The 19,641-nt window shown below is 31.2% G+C and overlaps 1 protein-coding gene across 1 annotated transcript in view; it reads right to left on the bottom strand.

The window, feature by feature from the left end:
* The window catches only part of LOC143055525 (uncharacterized), a 62,094-nt gene that overhangs the window by 36,968 nt on the left and 5,485 nt on the right, over window positions 1-19,641 (bottom strand). Inside the window, exons 5-21 of the mRNA XM_076228685.1 lie at window positions 19,147-19,212; window positions 18,132-18,308; window positions 17,611-17,698; window positions 16,435-16,496; window positions 14,377-14,460; window positions 13,265-13,390; window positions 12,445-12,517; window positions 11,730-11,825; window positions 11,228-11,340; window positions 10,097-10,151; window positions 9,007-9,153; window positions 8,600-8,727; window positions 8,101-8,187; window positions 7,055-7,245; window positions 4,976-5,078; window positions 3,107-3,198; window positions 2,170-2,251 (exon numbers count right to left, since the gene is read on the bottom strand). Of these exons, the coding sequence (XP_076084800.1) occupies window positions 2,170-2,251; window positions 3,107-3,198; window positions 4,976-5,078; window positions 7,055-7,245; window positions 8,101-8,187; window positions 8,600-8,727; window positions 9,007-9,153; window positions 10,097-10,151; window positions 11,228-11,340; window positions 11,730-11,825; window positions 12,445-12,517; window positions 13,265-13,390; window positions 14,377-14,460; window positions 16,435-16,496; window positions 17,611-17,698; window positions 18,132-18,308; window positions 19,147-19,212 (1,770 nt within the window). The remainder of the gene's footprint in view (window positions 1-2,169; window positions 2,252-3,106; window positions 3,199-4,975; window positions 5,079-7,054; window positions 7,246-8,100; window positions 8,188-8,599; window positions 8,728-9,006; window positions 9,154-10,096; window positions 10,152-11,227; window positions 11,341-11,729; window positions 11,826-12,444; window positions 12,518-13,264; window positions 13,391-14,376; window positions 14,461-16,434; window positions 16,497-17,610; window positions 17,699-18,131; window positions 18,309-19,146; window positions 19,213-19,641) is intronic.

Here is a 19,641-nt window from a genome sequence, read left to right as displayed (position 1 = left end):
GAATGATGGTGCACTATAACAAGGAACCCTGACTCCCCAGAGTCTGTGCAAAATTGGAACTAAAAAATGGCTGCCATCACCATGGAAACGGAAAAATGGTGAAAAAATAAAATTTTGGAGTTCCTTGAATTATTTGAGAATGCTTAAGCTTAAAATCTTTAGATTTTAATACAATGTAGGTGCCCACTATATACAGGTTTTGGCTGATTTTGGCACATTTTGGAACTGCTATGTTGCTATGTTGCCATGGAAACTACACCAAAAATTTCAAAAATATGGAAATGCTCCAATTTTTTTGAAACTTTAGCATAACGATGAGCAACTTTGGTAGATGTGGAATTTGGCGTTGGAATTTCCAAAATGTCTGCCGTTTCCATGGAAACAATGCAAAAAGGTCAAAATGCTCCAAAAACTTCCGGGTTTGGTGAATAACTTTGGTATGCTTGAACTTAAAATCATCAAATTTTTATGCAATATAGTTGTCCACTATATACAGGTTTTGAATGATTTTGATAATCATTGGAACTACTATGTTACCATGGATACAGGTGCAAAAATTTTAGAATGCTTCAAAATTGATGAAACTTGATATGATTGTTAACTGTCAAGTCTAGATATGACTTTTGAAGTTGGAATTTCCAAAATGGCCACGGTTGCCATGGAAACTGCAAAAATGTCAAAAATTCTCAAAATGGTTTTAACTTAATGAAATTTGATATTATTGGTAACTGACAAGTTAAGATAAGACTTTTGACTTTGAAATTTTCAAAATGGCTGCCGTTGCCATGGAAACGGTATAAATGTGAAATACTTTAAAATGCTCTGAATATACTGAACATTTACAAAAAGATGAATAGCCATGCATATTTGTGCATTTACTGTTAAACAAGTTTGAAATGGCTGCCGCTTAGTGGCAATAGGGGGAAGGGTGACATCCGCTATTGCTTGCAATGGCAATTCTAGTTTTTATTATTATTCCACACTTTTTTGTCCAGACTATTTCTGAGAATAGGATGGACCAATTGTTATGGAACTTTACCAAAATGTTAAAGACCATGTGCAGAAGTGCAGTCGAGGGTTGGCATATCCAACATGGCTGCCGTTGTCATGGAAACAGAAAGAATGTAAAAATGTAATAGAACATTCTAGAACATTAATGTTAAAGTAAATCTACGACCATTAAATGTTATATTATGGTATTATATTATGGCGAGCACAATATAAAGCAGCAGTATGACTTTGGAATTTTCAAATGTTGCCATGGAAACTGTGCAAAAAAAGCAAAATTTTGAAAATTCTTCAAATCTGTATGAAACGTTACAGAAATGTTAACTTGTTAATCTAGATGCGGCTTTCAACTTTAGAATTTCCAAAATGGCTGCCGTTACCATGGCTGCTGTTTAGTGGCAATTGGTGGACCAGGGTGACATCCGCTATTGCTTGCAATGGCAATTCTAGTTAATGTATTATAATTTGTCCATGAAAAAAAATTATCATTGATAAACAAATTGTTATTATAGATATAAGGGGTCATCCATAATTGTCAACCCTTTTCCAAAGTGTACAAAACATACACTTTTTCAGACACCCACCCTCCCTCAAAAAGTGAACATCAAGCATTTTCAGATTTCAAGACAAGAATCAATCATTCTTAATAAAAAGAAGATCCTGTCTATTATAGTTTAGTTTGATATACAAATTTGCATTGAAAATAAACTGAAACATATCTGACTATTTTATTTGATGACATCTATCTGTGATGCTTGTGTTTCGTCAGAATAAAGAGTATAAAGATACCATTTTGTTGTTTTGTTAATGTACAATTTCACATTATTTTCAAACGCATCGATAATAAATGGCTTCATTGCTGTAATAATGCGAAAACGAAACAATTCCGGAAATAAAAAAAAAAGCGTACGGTAAAAAATGATTTTTTAACCCTCTCCCCCCAAGGGTACGTTTTGTACACTTTGGAAAATATTTGACAATTATGGATGACCCCTAAAAAGATGTGGTATGAGTGTCAACGAAACAACTCTCCATCCTAGTTTGTTATTAGTTTGTCTGCAGCAGCCATCTTTTATCTCATAACATGCAAGGATCACAAAAAAAATTACATCTCCTTATTATTTCTTGAAATACTTTCAGTCAAGTTACTTTATTCTTTACCTTAACTTCATTGTCTGTTTTCTTCTTTAAGATGTCTGCTCCTCCAAACAATGACACACCTCCAACTGGCTTCTTCTTTTCACTGAAAATATACAAACCATCTTAAGGTGGTACCTAACCCTACAGGGAGATAACTCTGTAAAATCAGCAGAACGTTTTAATGACGTTGTGTTCATAAGGGAATATCGAGCTTCTCAATGATCAAAATATGTGTTTGTCAAACTGCTATATAACCAGTGTAATTTTTCTGATTAAACGGTTGGTTCAAATTTTTTGAAATTTTTATATTTTTGTCAAAGGTTCAAAGTTAATACTTTGTCAAACTTTTAAGAAAATTAAACGAGACAAATTAATTTTAGTGAAAGTGTTGGGTACCACCTTAACAAGTGATATTTCACAAAACTGACTGATTCTTGGTACTTTGGGGGCAATATCTGTCCAATACATCTCCTTTAATGTTGATTGAAACCAGATGAAAAAAAAAATTTACACCAACCTGTTTGAACCTATTTATACAGGACTGCATAATTTTCGTCCAATAACCTTAGTATATAAAAAAAAAGACTTCAACTGAACTCATGTTTGCCAAAAATTCAAGATTTGACAGCAATGAGAATATGATATAAATCAGAGAGTTCAAACAAAAAAAAAACCCCAAAAATGCAAATATATACTGATATATATTTAACAGATTACATACAATGCATTTAACAACAGTTTGGGATGAAGAGGATAGTTGATAACTCTAGACTTTTGGAAGTTTGTTTTGCATAATGTTAACTGGAATCCACTTGTACAGTATGATACACAAATAGCATGGGAGGTCCTGTTACCCTATCTATGTATAATTGCCATAAAATTATAACTGCACAAAGATGTTCGTTTAATTTTTTTTTGAGTGGCCTAATGAAAAACACAACATAAAAAAATATCCAACCTTTCTTTTGGTTTTGCTGGTACACCAAACAAATCTTCATCCTCATCATCATCAAACAAGGATCCAGCTCTGGCCTTAGACTCAACTGGTTTCTATAAAAAATTAAAATACTCACAATACAAAGTGCAATGAGTGGAAATAACTGTTAGTCATATTTTAATCTGGTACTCCACTTTCACTTCAATCCATATCAGCTTCTATTGTAACCTTGTAATACATAATATTTATAGGTAACATTAATGTAAGAGGGTTAGTGCTATAAAACCAGGTTTAATCCACCATTTTCTACATTTGAAAATACCTGTACCAAGTCAGGAATATGACATTTCTTGTCCATTCGTTTTTGATGCGTTTTGTTATTTGATTTTGCCATGTGACTGTGGACTTTTTGAATTGATTTTCCTATCTATTTTTTAAAGATGAGTACAAGGTATCTTTATTTTCACACTAAAAGAAAACAATGACAAGCAAACCTGATAATGGGTAGCAAATTAATCTGTAATCACTATTCCACAAAAAAATGGTACTGCAGATTCATTTGGGAACCAATTTTTGTGGATTAAAGAAAATTTTATGTTCATGATGTTCGTGGATATTTAATTTGGTGGTTTTGCCGAAGTTAGCATACAAGCTTGTAGAAGTTTACTCTTTTACCATTTTTATTTTGTGGTTCACCTGTACTGACGAAATCCAGAACATTTGGTATCCAACGAATAATAATAAATCCATAATATCCAAAGATATAAGATTGATACATATTAGGAGGATAGGTGTCACATATTTGAATGACCCCAACTACCAATAATATAAAATTTTCATTTTACATTTTAATTCTTACAAAATTGTTTTTTTTTTTTTTTATTCAACAATATATTGCTTGCTGTTAACAATTTACTTCACTAGTCCAGCATTCTAGAGAAGGGTATCTTTGTTTTAACAAGAAATCCAGGATTTCTCTCTGTTTAACAATAAAACATTACAATTTATCTAATCTATGTTATAAATATTTCATTTTCAACCGTAAATAAATAAGTATATATGAAATTTTAATTTATCAATATGTGTATCTAGCTTGTTTGGAAAGAAAAAGTTTCCGGAAATAGTTCACACTTGCAGTTATCGATTTTATATTATTGTATTAATATCTCTTCCTGGTTTGGAAATTACCAGTTTAGAATAGTGATTTATGATTAATATAATTAGCAATTCACAGGTATGTATTAATGTTTCGATTCTGGAAAAAAAGATAGTATGTAAATATTTTTTTTCCTTTTTTTTAAACGATAAAAAAACCCAGTGGATAACAAATACCGTTATCTCCACGCTTATCGGTGATAGGTAAAATTATTTCTCTAAATCAGTTCCGGATCTAAAAAAATTATAATATTATCCTTTTTCTTTTCTTTTTTGCTAGATTATACATTTGCAAACATAAAAAAATTATTACAACAATTTGACAACTTTATCAAGTAGACATTTATTCTTAGTATGTTTACTAGTTGCCTGCACTTTGTAGCTGTACATGAATTCTGCTTTAAATACAGAATATACATCTAAAGATTTTGTTTTCTGTTCAGACATATAATTTGCCTTATATATACAAAACATTATAATAGTAATCAGATAATTAATTTCATAGTATTGCTCATCATTTATTTTATAACCCCATACTAAATTTTTTAATGTTAGAATATTACAAAATTGTAAAAGAAAATGCAACCATGAACAATTTATTAATTAGAGCATCTCCCATTCCCTAATGTATCTTAATACAGGACTTAGCATCATACCAGAATTTTGGTGAAGACCATAATACTGTCTCACCTTTTAACCAAAATTATCCTGGCATATTTCATTAGACATACTTACTTTTTGTGGTGCAGCCTTTCCTACAGGACTTTTAGTACTTGCAAATAGGTCATCATCATCATCAGCAGCAAACAAAGAACTTACTGGTTTGGCCTTTGATTTACTGAAATATAATAATTAGACACAATTAATTATTAGGCAACAATCTAGGTTTTCAGTAAAGTGAAGGCGTGAAACTTACAAAGGAGTAGGTCCAGTAAGACCCCTTTTTGGCCCCAAAATATAGCAGTTTTACAAAATTGTTAAAATGTAAACTTTTAGTCATTTATTGGATAGGAGAAAGGTTCTGCTACATAAATATGGGCTCTTTTTGCCAATACAATGCACATATATTGAGAACTAGCACCATTAATTCATGCTAAATTACTGAAATCTTCACAATTCCAGCATTTTAGTTAAATTTTAGACGGTTTCCGTGTAAAACGAAAGTGGCCGCATTCGTGTTCATCCAAAATATTGAAATGGAAGTTGTATTTAATGATAATACATAACATATATAAAGATTGAGGATGAACACGGATGCGGCCACTTTCGTTTTTGACAAAAACCATCTGAAAAGTGACATTTTTTCGCATATTTGGTAGATTTCTCATATTTTAGCCAGAATCGGATCGTTTTTAATGACTAAATAAGTTAAAATCTTTCACATAAATTAATTGCATCATATGAAATAGACACTTAAGTGTTGAAAAAGTGGTCAAAATCTTTCGTCCGATGAAACTGAAATTTGAGGCCAAAATCGATCCTTATGGGACCTATTCCTTTGCCAAGGAAATATTATGGTAAAATATTGGGGTTTTTTTTAATTGTAGGAGGCATTAGCTAGGTAAACCTGCACCTGAATCCGTCCCATCATACTTTAATCATGAATAACCTGTCAAATCTGTAATATCGAAAACTGGTTGATAAGAGACCAAGTAGCAAAAAAGCAAAATATTTACACACCAATTTGAAGCTGTTTACAATGATTTAAGGAAAATCTCTATTTAAACAAGCATTCTGTGAGTATTGCATGGCAATACATAGTCCCCTACTGGTTAAAAATACATTCTAATGGAACAAAATACTAACTTGATCTATAACTTGTAACGGTGTTAACTTCATAAAATAACAAACCAATCTAACACTTAATTCTTCAAACATTTTACTATTGAAAAGGGAAAAAATTCCAAAATTTCTTTTATCTTAAAACAATGTCTTCTACAAATATTTAAAAAAAAAAAATGAGTAGGGGACTAAAAAGTGTGCTGTTTATAAAGTACACATTCAAACATATGACTTTACTAGGAGAAGAGTTGAATTTGCACTGAGGTGTGAGATTTGCACCCTAGTGGTGATCTCAATGTGAAATTAAGATGAAGACAAGTTATCAAAGTGTGTCCCTTTACTTTAAGATTTGTACATTTAATAGCGGTTTTTTTCTCATAAAGTATACCAAAATATCTCTTTCTTTTCTGTTCAAATAAGCTCATTCAATTAACAATTTTCACAAGTGTAATTCCTAATTGGTGCTTTACATCTGGTCACAAAGTAATTATAAATGTGAATTTGTGTTAAAGTATGTAAAATATTTAAGGTAGATTCATGGTCTACTGCCATCTTGGATTGAACAATTGCAGTACAAACTCTGTCTAATCATTTGCCCAAATATGCAAATTTTTAATTTTTACTTGTAGCAAGAACACAATTTTGGTGACACCATTTTTTATTTTTATTTTCTTAAAACATATTATAAAACCTATATACTCACAATTTATTTTAAAATTCTATCTCAAAGATATGCACACAAATGTTTTTTCATGAACAATCTAACCAAATTTAGGCAATTTTCAATGACTCATGGCTTGGAAAATAGCCCGATAACCCATACTTTTTAAAATATTTTTGAAAAAAAATATAGGACAATCTTTCATTTTGGCAAAGTATAAGAAAATTCTATCTAAAAAAATATATACTTATGATCTACCCAAAGGAATAACATGCATGGTTTACTTTTATAAATTGTGACTTGGATGGAGAGTTGACTCATTGGCATTCATACTACATCTTCTTATACCTATAAGTATCAATTTTTTGTACCTGTCTGCGCGAGGTTTAGCAGGTGTAGAGAACAGTGCATCGTCAGCCTCATCATCAAACAAGCTATTTTTAGATGAGCTCCGTCCTTCTTTTTTCAATCTGTCTACTTGTTTTGTTGAAGTTGTTGAGGAACTACTTGATTTGATACTACTGGACCGTGACTTCTCTCCATCAGACCAATCATTATCTTCCTGTTAGAATATAATGACAGTAATATTAAGTAGGTAGATCTTAGATAAGGGACATAACTCATTCAATTATATATAAGTCCCTAACAAATTTGATAAGATCTGTTTTGCTCAAGTAGAGTACATGAAATGATCACTAAAATATAATTATATTATTTGATTTTTACTATCTGTGCCATATTTGACCATTTAATTGCTTTAATATAAGACAAGTGTAAGGTTTTGATTTCAAAACAAGAACTGCAGAAACTTATTTTTTCCCAAGCAAAACAGTGAAAGTTCTAAATTAGCATATTATCAATATAACTAAGTAGTACCATCTTTTTGTATACCAATCATCATATAATAATAATGTTTAGGTGAATGAATTTAGACACAACTGTGAAAAAGTAGTATTGTTTTATCGGGGCCTTTTATAGCTGACTATGCGGTATGGGCTGTGCTCAATGTTGAAGGCTGTACGGGGACCTATAGTTGTTAATGTCTGTGTCATTTTGGTCTCTTGTGGACATTTGTCTCATTGGCAATCGTACTACATCTTCATTTTCATATCAATGTGTGACCAAAAACAATTGCTTTAAACCAACTAATGGAAATTTATTTTTCGCAACTTTCCTCAAGTAGAAAAATAACACGATTATAAATCACCAAGAATATGTAAAACTAGAATTTTTCTTTTTTCATCTACATCTACATCAAGTAAACTTAATTTATTGCGAAATAGGCTTAAAAGGGATAAACGCGAAATAAAGTTTCCGCAAAAATAAGTTGTTTTATAGTCATTTTAATAAAGATGTCTGCATACTCCTCGAGTGAGGATGCATCTTTATTTAATATTACACTATTGTATAAGTTTACCTCATCTGAATCCTTTCTTTGTTTTTTAATGGCTGCAGCTAAAGGATTAGGTCCACTACCAAACATGGAAACTGCTCCAGCAGGCAACTGAAAAAAAACAATACTTAGTATCTGAGATTTCTCTTTTTGATTAGGAAAGTCACCTTGTTAGGCCCATGGCAAGTAATTTACTATTTGGGATAAGCTGCTTCAATTCAGGAATTTCTGGACAGTTCAAGGCAGGTAGATGCTTTCTGGAAAAAATTGGTGTAAAATTGTGTACTCTCACAATTTCCTAACCAAATATTGACTTTAATGGTGTTTAATGGTTTTTATTAACCCTCAGAGTCCATAGTACTTAAATTCAGGGTTTCATCATGACTTCTTATCAAAAAGACTAAAAATTTGTATTTTGTAGAATAGTTTTCATCTATCCAATAAATTGATGAAAACAGGTATCCTAATAAATATAAATAAATGCACATTAAGTTGAAATAATAGAAGGATCAATTAAACAAACCTTTTTCTCTGTTTTCTTGTTTTTCTTCTCTGGCTCAGCTTTCTCCTTCGATGATGAGAATAAATCTTCATCCTCATCATCAGCAAACAAATCAGACTTAGCAGGGGCTGGCTTCTTTTCTGGGATATCTGTTTCAATTGAGTAAAAATATCATTAAATTATGGCTTTCTTTTTAAAAACTTCAACTTTAGGGCTATTCTATTAAACTAATAAGAGAAGGTAGGAAGGGTAAGTTTTACATTTTAATATAAATGGAATGAACATTTAATAAAGCACTTGCATTCAAACTTTCTAAAAAATAAGTAATAAAATATGGACTACTCACTATAAACATAGCCAAAGCATTAACATGAACTGTAGCATAACTGACAGTCTCAAATGTTTTTTCGTAGCCTTAAAATATTTACCTTTCTTTGATTCTGTACCTGTGGGAAAGAAATCATCGTCATCATCTTCTTCTTCATCGAACAATCCCCCACCTCCCCCTCCAGATTTTACTACAGGTTTCTCAGATTCTACTTCTTTCTTCTGTTGTTTCTTGGGACTTGAATCAGCTATAAAATAAAAATGTAAACAGTAGTCCCACTCTACATCTTTCCTGTGGACTTACAGGTTATTTCTGTAAATTTTGACAATGCAATTTCCCATAGGAACTACTTTTACGGCTAAAACTGTACCACTTTTACTATAAAGTTTTTAAAAAAATATTATCTCAGAATTGAAAGTTCATATGCACTACAATTTTTTTCAAAGGTCAAAATATAGGGCTGTGCAGCATATTTTCAACGTTTCTATGCCCTGAACTTCTCAAGAGTTGAAACTAACACTAATTTTCTTATCTACCCCTACCTCATGTACCTCGAATGAAGGGTTACCACAGATTTCAATATAAACAATATGCACATGTATATTTACTGGTAACATTCCCAAGTTATGTCTCTGTGAGATGGAACACAGAGAGCATAACTGGGAACCAGTATGTAAACAAATATTAATTTTCTATGAATATTCTAGATCTCTCCAAAAGAGGCATGGTTTGAGAACCAGCTAAATTTACAAAGTTCAACCTGCAATACAAAACAAATGAAGAGGCTGCAGATTTTCATCTCACAAATAATATAGTTTGCAATAAGCATGATAGGTATCACACTATTTCAAAAGTGAAATTCATTCTATACATGTACTGTGGATTCATTAATATTCGTTGGAAACCAATTTTCCTGGATTTCATGAATACAGGGTAACCACGAATTTACAGGTTCAACGAATTAAAATTTTACTAAAGGAATGTATACCGACTTTGCCAAAACAACAAAATTAGTTATCTACAAAATGCAATTTTTTCTCAATCCATGAATATTGGTACCTACGAAAATAAATGGATCCACAATGTTGAAGAAAATACTGGTTATGTTTTAGACTGCATATTTTAAAATTAAAGATAAAAATCATTTTTTAAACAAATTAATAATATATATATAGGGTAGCTATAAATACCTCTCTTCTTTGGTTTCTCTTCTTTCTTAACTTCATCATCAAACAGGCCTCCCTCCTGTTGAAATGGGATAAAAATATACATTATTTTTATATTACTATCAGTGATTTATTGAAATGTCCAATATAAATCTGCAAATTGTACAGGAAAAGTTTAAAGGACAAGGTACGATAAGGCCTGTTTTTGGCCCGCCTATTTTCTCATTTTTCAAATTCTGTTTTGGAAAGCTACTCATTATGTTAAAATATTCCATGATGTTTGAAGTTTGTTTAGATGAACTTAAAAACCACTAAGTTTCGCAACTGGGTGAGGTGAGGGGGGTTAACTTTCTGTTATTATTCAAATATTGTAATTATTATTCATTTTTCAGGTGATTTTACAACAATTTTTTTATTTTTTTAGCGCCTGCGCCAACGTGACCCAGGATTTTTTTTATTCCATTGTCTTGAGAACTGATTTTGCTGTCTAAATCACCATAATTTTTTCCGGGTCACGTAGACGCACGCTATCAAACGGGCCTTATCGTACCTTTTCCTTTAAAATAAAATTATGAAGAACTATACAATCAGAAATATCTTAAGCTTTGTTGGTTATTGTTGTTGGTGTTTTAACGCCACTTTTAAGCGCCACCTTTGGGCTATTTGGTGGACACCAGTTTTTATTGGTGAAGAAAGCTAGAGTGCCCGGGGAAAACCACCGACCTTCGATAGGAAACTGACAATTCTAGTCAATTAAGATTGACCCAGACGGTCAGGGTTCGAAACTCACAAACTTATTGTTGAATACAGTAGTAGAACTGCTTAGACCCCTTGGTCACCAAAGCCCCCTAAGTTTGGTGGAATAGTTTTGCATTCTTGTGAAAAATATTCCATAGAATCAAGAAATATGATAATTTTTTCACTAATTTGAAGCTAATTGTAGACAATTATTTTTTAAACAAAAATTTGTTCAACTTCAAATCAACTTCTTTTCATATCTTATGTATAAAATTTTGTGAAGACTTTTGATCAATAGTCATCAATATAATAATCTTCAATTTAGTTAAAACTAAAAAATTAAAATTAAACTATGTCATCGAAAAATCTGTAAAGTGTGTGAATAATAAAAAAAATCCATAAGTGAAAACTTCTTACATCATCTTCATCATCATCAAACAATCCTTTACCAGTAGAAAACAAGCCTCCTTTTGGTGCAAAGAGATTATCATCTTCATCTTCTTGTATTGAGGTCGGAAACATATCATCATCTATAAATAGACATTAAAACATATCATCATCTATAAATAGACATTAAAACATATCATCATCTATAAATAGACATAAAAACATATCATCATCTATTAATATACATAAAACCATATCATCATCTATAAATAGATATTAAAACATATCATCATCTATAATTACTTATTAAATAGACATTAAAACATATCATCATCTATAAATAGACATTAATCATATCATCATTTATAAAAAGACATAAACCATATCAATTAAATTTATCCTCCCAAAAAACACTTTATCAAATTTTACAAGGCCTAGGCCATTGCCAGACACAGCATGTCAAAGTCTTACCTATGTGAATTTATTATATGTATGTCATTACAATATACTATATAAGTATCAATATACAAACCATCTGTATGCTTTTTGGGTTTGGATTTCTCTTTCTCTTTTTCCTTCTTGTGTTTTTTCTTTTTATGACTTGACTCAGATTCTGTTCGCTGCTTTTCTGCAATGAAAATAAATATCCTTAGCTTGAGTTCTTTGTCAATAACAAACAGTAATTTATGTAAAATATTAGAGTTTTTTTTTTTTTTTTTTACTATATTATAATCAATACTAGCATCTCAACAGAAGGATAGTTGTAATGTGTGTAACCTGTTCATATTCTGTATGTTCCTTTTATCAAGCCAAGAAATTTTTTGTTCATTGTTTGGTACATAAATCAGGCTTTTGCTTTTCTTGTTTAAATTAACAAATCTATTTATCTATAGCTTTCTATACATATATAGTATATGGATTTTGCTCATTGTTGACGACTGTATAATTCTTATATCTACATCATTTAGTCTCTAGTGGATATAAGTGTCGCTCGTGAATCATACCACATTGTCTCAAGATTATATCAGTAGAGCCAATTCAGGTAATTATGTAAAATTTTTCATAATATGATATATTTTTCTTCTAGCTGTGTGGGTGCAATCAACTCAAATCTTTATTGACTAGGTGGTTTTCTCTTGGCACCCTGGCTTCCACCACCAAAAAAAAACTGTCCATCACAAAATAGCCTAAAAGCAATGCTTAAAAGTGGCTGTAAAACACAAATAAATAAAATCAAGTCTCCTAACCTTTATGTTCTTCAGGTACCACTTGAGGTGCTATTCCTAACTTGGATGCCAGCTCATTAGCAAACCCACCAACCTGTGATAATTAATCAAAGCAAAGATCAATTAAGGAAATATTTTTATAATTCTACACATACATACAAGAACTAGGTATAGTTTTGAAGAAATTTGTTAACAGCATGTTCAATATTTGTTGTTGAATAAATGAAAAAGTATAATTTTGTCTACTGTATATTCAGAAATGTTTGCTTGCAGAAGTTGCTTAGTTATTTGGATTATTCAACAAGAGACAAATATAGGAAATTAATTTGTGGTGAAATGAGAGTTTTTTTTGCTCCTTGTTAAGGTCTCACTGTGACTTTGAGATAAAGAACAGTGATGAAAGCAATGCTCCTGTGATTTTTGTATGTTTTATTGTCGTGTATTTACTGACTTTGTGTCATTGATGAATACCCCATATCCTTTGTTTTTCTATTAATAGGATTTCAGAAATTGCTTCTCGCAAATGTTATCAGAATTCAAAATGCAAGTACATATTCCATTGCAACCTTGCAATACCAATATAGAAGTACTGCAATATTTCTAAATTTACATTATCTTAACCTAAACTTTCATCCTTATGAAGTTCTTTTGTTTAGTGTTTAAACAACAATGTAAAAAAATAGTTGTTATACATCAAAAAACATTTGCAAAAGAAGTACATAGAAAAAAATGTATGTCATATTTTTTTTAGATACAGACATACTTAATTTGGCAGAAAAAGGAGTTCTTTTCATATTTCATATCTGATATTCAGATGTTTTCAATGTAAATAGTATTAAACCTTTGTATCTTTAGATTCTTCATTTTCCACTTTTTCCTCTTCAACATCAGATTCTTCTGTTTCATCGCTTTCATCACTATTTTTCTCCTTCTTTGCCTCAAACAAATCTCCTTCACTTGATTCAGACTGTTAACAAAAAACATAATTTTGGGGAATCAATTTCATTTATGATAAATTTTTACAGTTACAACAAAAAAACATTTCTATTTTTTTGGTTTCATTTCAGTCCTTTCTTTATCCACTTGCCTTAATATTTCAAAAATATTCTGAACATGAACTACATACAAAAAATCAAGTACAAAATATTTGTTATATGTTGAAAGACATTTGCTCAAGGAGAAGTATAAAGCCAGATAATATATATACTGTAAATTAAGAAATGATTGCAATGTTTTAATATTGCCAAAAAATGTGACAGATTATAATCACGATAAATTAAACGTTTCAATTTTTTTATATGAACTAAACAGGATTTCTCCAATATGGCAAAATTTATGTTTGCATTTTAGTGTAACATCACAAAATCACAATCATAAATGCACACAATAATTTCTGAATTTTCAGTATAAGATAATATTTAACATTTAAATATAAATTGTAAAGGGTTGCCTGGTATCCTATACATTGTTTGTGACTGCTACGGATAGTGTAAAATTGCAATAGTGATTGCAAAAAAAGACTCTTTTTTTTCTGCAGATTCCACTGAGGCATTATAAAAGTTATTAGGAGGGCCCTCAGGATTATAACACTTTACTGGAGTGGCAGTTTTATTACAGGAAAGGGACAACAAAACAAAAGACAAGTTCAAAATGGCGATTAAGAAAACCGATCTCAACAAAATGACCGTAATTATTTCTGCAAAAATATAAAATTTGACCAAAATCCCAATCTGTGCTTTAGGACATGTGGATTTCAGAATCGGCCATGTCTGGCATATATGACCCTTTCCGGCCCCTTGATCGGGGCCATGGTGCTATATTTTTTGGAAGGCCAGTGCTATGTTACTTCCCATGGTGCTCTTTGAAATTTCTGGGGAGACCACTGTATCATGTGTGTCACTGTTGATGTGTGTTTCCCTGAAACATTTCCTAATCTGATTAAGATCACTTTACCTCAGAAGACTCTGTCATATCAGTTCCAGTTCTTGGTTTAGAGACTGGTTTCTCAGTTTCTGATTCATCTTCTGATGAAGAGTACTGTAAAATAAATCAAATTATGAGTTCTGAATATATAATCATCAATACACAAAACTGTGGATTCAGGTATTTTCTTAAATATCAATGATAATGGATTGAGGAAAATTGAATTTCCATGGATACTTTTAAAATCCATTATCCTTGTAAAAGCCTGCATAACAATATTAAGGGAACTTTTATTTTGTTGAACATACAAATTTTTGTTCCCATATTTTTGTGAAAGAAAAAAAAAGTTTTAAGGTGGTACATAACACTACAGGGAGATAACTCTGTACAATCAGCTAAACATTTCAGTTAAGGTAATATTAAGCTTCTCAATGATCAAAATTAGTGTTTTCCAAACTTCTATATATCCAATGAAATTTTTCAGACAAAGTGTATGGTTCAAATTTTTTTAAATGATTATATTTGTCAAATGGTCAAAGTAAATATATTATCAAAATTTTAAGAAAATTTAACAAGCAAAATTAATTTTAGTCAAGTTGTTTGGTTCCATCTTAACCCTTTCAACGCTACACAAAAAAATAGAAAAATGGCTGCTGCTGCTGCATTTTTTTTGTGTTCATTCATTAGAACAGTATATTCCTTTTCAGACTGCTGTATCTTTTTTATGATAAGAGATACAGAAAAAGTTATTGCATGAAAAATGCTCAGGAGAGTATGAACTGTAATGTTAGGCAGTTATTTCAGTAAAATTTTTATCAGGTTACCTGCATTTTCAGGTAATTAACAGGTAGAGGTGTAATTTGTTACATTTGTGTTGAATTTTGAATAAAAACTACTTTTCGTCTTCATCTAATTTGTTTTTTTATCTGCCATATAATAAAGAAGACACGAATTGCTCGATTCCGTAGCGTATTGCACCATACACAACGTATTATGTAATCATGGCTCAAATCAGTGGCTCCGTCCTCAAAATTTTCAGTCAACCTCCGTTTTCCCCCCTTTTTCTACGTCTCGTAATGATCGATCAAATCATATTTCCCACACGAATTGAATGTAATAAACACATTGAGATAACAAGAAACCTTTTAACTAATCCTCGTCATCAGTTTCGCCATAGAAATGCTGAAATATTTCCATATTTACAGCTTCGTTTCCGATTTCCGCCATTTGCATTTGTCAAAATATTTGGGTTTATTTTCCTTCAATTTTCCTTCTACTGCATGATTTTACAATGAAAATTGCCGGGATTTCAAGCGCAAATGAGACCTTGCATATCCTCGATTCATACAAGGAAAAATTAGAGAGGACCCGAATAAAAACCGAATGGTTTAAGAGTCCTTACGAAAAATCTGTTGTCATCGCGGCATATGCCGCGAATAGCAGTGGCGGACGGAGTATGTCATCGCGGCATATGCCGTGTATAGCGTTGAAAGGGTTAAAATAAAATGAAGTCTTCTCTAATGACTGGTGTTGACAAGTGACTATTCAAGAGCAGCAATTGTATTTGATTGATTGATTGTTGGTTGCTTAACGTCCAGTGGCAAATATTTCATGCATATTCAGGACGAGAACAAGTTAACAATAAATACAATAGGTAGGTTTTGTCATAATAGAGGCCATTCAGGATGATGGTCTGGGAAATTTGGACTGCCACTGGAAAATGAGGGTATATTGGATAGGGACAGAAATTTTGTCTTGCAACAGGCCACCTACGGACCCCTCAAGGAGTTGTTGCAAGGGTTCTTAATGTGCAAAGAGCGTGGCACTCTCTTTACACGAGGCATTGGATTTAACGTCCCCATTCTGAAATGACGTGACTGCAAACTTGATACATCCCGCACAGCCAAACAGACGTCCCATTTCAGCAAGCGTTTTACTGTCGGTTGGGAGAAGACAAAGTGACCATATTTCTATTCCCCAGTCACCCTTGGGGACTATTGTATTTGAAAGGTTGTACTTATGTATATATTATAATATTGCAATAAATCTATAAAATATAACAGTGACAAAACAGAACAACTGTTGTACCTCTGATGAATCTTTTTCTGCCTCACTCTCACTTAGCTCACCATGGCCAACTTCTTCCTCTTCTAAAAATAGAAATCATCAACAGTCAATATTTATTTACAGAACACTACAATTCAGGTTAAATTAAATGCACTCATACTATGGAGAAGTCAAGCCATTCTTTTTCTTTTATCGTAGTAAATAACTAAACACTCAATATCTAGAAATATGGGCTAACCTTTTTATTGGATTATTAAACAAGATCTGAGATCAACAGGAGTAGTCTGTCCATGTTTGGCAGGAGGAAATGGCAATACTACCTGAGCTATAGTGTTTATGTTTCATTGCTTCACATTCGGCCATCAATATACATGGAATTTGATGCCACTGTCATACAAGTGAGAGGTGTAGCTAGCTATAAGACCTGGCTTTATCAACCAGTTTCTATATAAACAAATGCAAATGAACCAAGTCAGGAAAATGACAGTTGTTATCCATTTGTTTGATGTGTTTGAGCTTTTGATGTTGACATTTGATTAGGTACTTTCTGTTTTGAATTTTCCTCAGAGTTCAGTATTTTGGGGATTTTTCTTTTTATGCATATGACAGCAACGGATTCTTCAAACTGTAAGTCACATACTGTATGGGCCATTTATTTTCATTGGTATCAGTGTGATGAATAATCAATTTTTCTTGGATATTTGATTTGGTTGTTTTACTTACATCTGCAAAGATACATGAACATTTTGTTGAACATTCTAATCTATTGCTTCACATTTATCAATGAAATCAACAAAAAAGGATAATGATTCCAAACATGCCAAAGGATCTGACTCTTCGAAAACTTTTGGAAATCTTATATTTTTTAATGCATGAGTCTTATTCTATAAGTTTACATTAAATCTAAATTATGATAATTTTGGTAAGCAGAGATACCAATACATATCCAAATTGATTAAGTATGACATCCATTATCACTGAACTAGAACTGATATAATTTTTTGCTGAAGTACGCCTGAGGGTGCAAGATTTTCTCGCTGCAAAGAAGACTCATTGGTGGCCTTCGGCTGTTATCTGCTCTTTGACACATTCCCCATTTCTATTCTCAATTTTATTAGATATGATTTGACTGATGTGGTGCTTAGATCATGCAGATATGAAGATTAGAACAAGGATCCACAATTAACAAGTTTTTACCTGATTCTTCTTCCAGTCCAACATCTTCATTGGACATAAAGTTAGGAGTACCAATAAGGTATGGTAGTGGTCTGCTTATGTAGGGATCCTAAAATAGAAAACATAAGTTAACGTTATAATTTGTATTCCTTCTTTGATTGCTAACTAGATTATTCTTTTTCTAGATTAAATGTTTCTATTTTTTAATTTTAAGAATCAATAATCAAATAGCCAAATCTATTCCACCAACTTATTTTTTTTGAAATTTTAATATTATATACAGGTCAATCTACATGTCATAGAAAGATGCAAGTAATGTCATAATACAAGGCATTTGGGAAAAAAATAGATATAAACTGAATGTATATTTTGAAATGAATAATGAATGAAAATGAAGAAAAAAAAATCTTCAAAATTCGAATTAGTTTTGTTTTTTTATAGCTTAATATTATAGTATATGATATGTGGGTCATATTGTTGAGGGCCATACTGTGACCATTTAATTGCTATGTAAATGTAGGATAGTGTCTTCTCCTACAAACCTTAGCCTCTAATATAGGATCCACCCTGTAGTTTGTGTCGTCGTCATCCTCTGAGTCGGAGTTAACAACATTAGAATCTAATGCCTCAAATGCTTCCTCTGTCACTTTTATTCCTAACTGTAAGGCTTCTGATACTTTGGGTATTAATTCTGCTACTCTCTGCTCTATTGTGTTTTCCTGAAAATAGATGAATAAAAATAAATAAACAACGTAGGTTATTTTTGTGGATTGTCTCCCTTTTTCACAATTTCAATGCAGTACAAATCTTTAATGTGGGTGTTTATTTCATGCATCTAATGTAAAATGACCCTTTCAATGTTATCTATAACAACACTAATGTTAATTCTAACAGACAATTCATACAGAAAATGATTACATTGTCTTTGTTTTGAAAATCAGTGAAAAATGACCCAGTGTGTAAAATGATAACCTTGCATTTGTTTGCTGTTTCATTGAATTTCAACCTAGATATTCATCTCCTTTTATTAAATGTATTGTCTCTATATTCAAATAATCAAATTTTGGATGCTACATGATTTCTGATTGGTTGAACTTGTTTTGTCTATCAGCTCATAGACATAGTATTGTCATGTGATCTGAGTTTACCAAATTTAATGTTTTCTTCAAAAGTTACTCTTTACAAATATATAATTTAGAATTGAATTATAAATAATTACGGTAATACTATTTTTTTTGGATAATTTGAAAAAAATTTAAAAATATGTCGTATATTTTTAAATAACCCGCTACATGAAAATAAATAAACAGGAAAATATCTGAAAAGTCTGAATTACCAATACCTTTTTAATTCTATAGAAGCATGCTCACTTTGATTGAGGGAAATTTGGGTTTTAAAAAAAGATAAATCAACCTAAAGAAAAACAAAAGTGATTTGTTTTCCATTTTTTGTTTTTTATTAGAACTTCTGATTTGGCCATTTCATATTCAGGGACTTTCTGTTTCGAATTTTCCTTGGAGTAAGGTGCTTTTTATTCCACTTTTTATTAATATTTACCTGTGTTTCTTCTTTGTTTGATTCTTTTGCTGTATCCTCACTGTTAACATCTTCATCATAAACTCTCTAAAATATAAATGATGTAATATGTCTGAGGTCATTTTTTTCATTTTAATTTTATATCAACACTATTTTCAACAGTCAGAGCATTCACATCTATTTAAGTGAAATGAAGCATCTCTTATTCGAAAACAGTCTCAAATTTACTACGATATGCTCACAAATTGCAACATTTTCCCTGAACTTAGAGTAAACGAACAGTGTTCAGTATTAGGCAGAAAACAAAGAACTTTGTGGTGTGAAAAACTGTAAGAAAATGCATGCATATTATCATGCAAAGGTAAATTCTTAGACTAGCAACTGAACAAAGCATTTCTGTTTCTATTAGTATATTTACTCTAACATAAGTGTTTCAATAATTACAGTGAAAGTATTTATATATTTTTTTAGCATTTAAATAGTTTGTTAATTTATGTTTTCACTTTTAAAATAAAA

The sequence above is a fragment of the Mytilus galloprovincialis genome, chromosome 12 (genome assembly GCF_965363235.1).
Source record: "Mytilus galloprovincialis chromosome 12, xbMytGall1.hap1.1, whole genome shotgun sequence".
NCBI classification, from domain to species: Eukaryota; Metazoa; Mollusca; class Bivalvia; order Mytilida; family Mytilidae; genus Mytilus; species Mytilus galloprovincialis.
The sequence above is the reverse complement of the archived record's forward strand: the minus strand, read 5'-3'. Positions and strand labels throughout refer to the sequence as shown.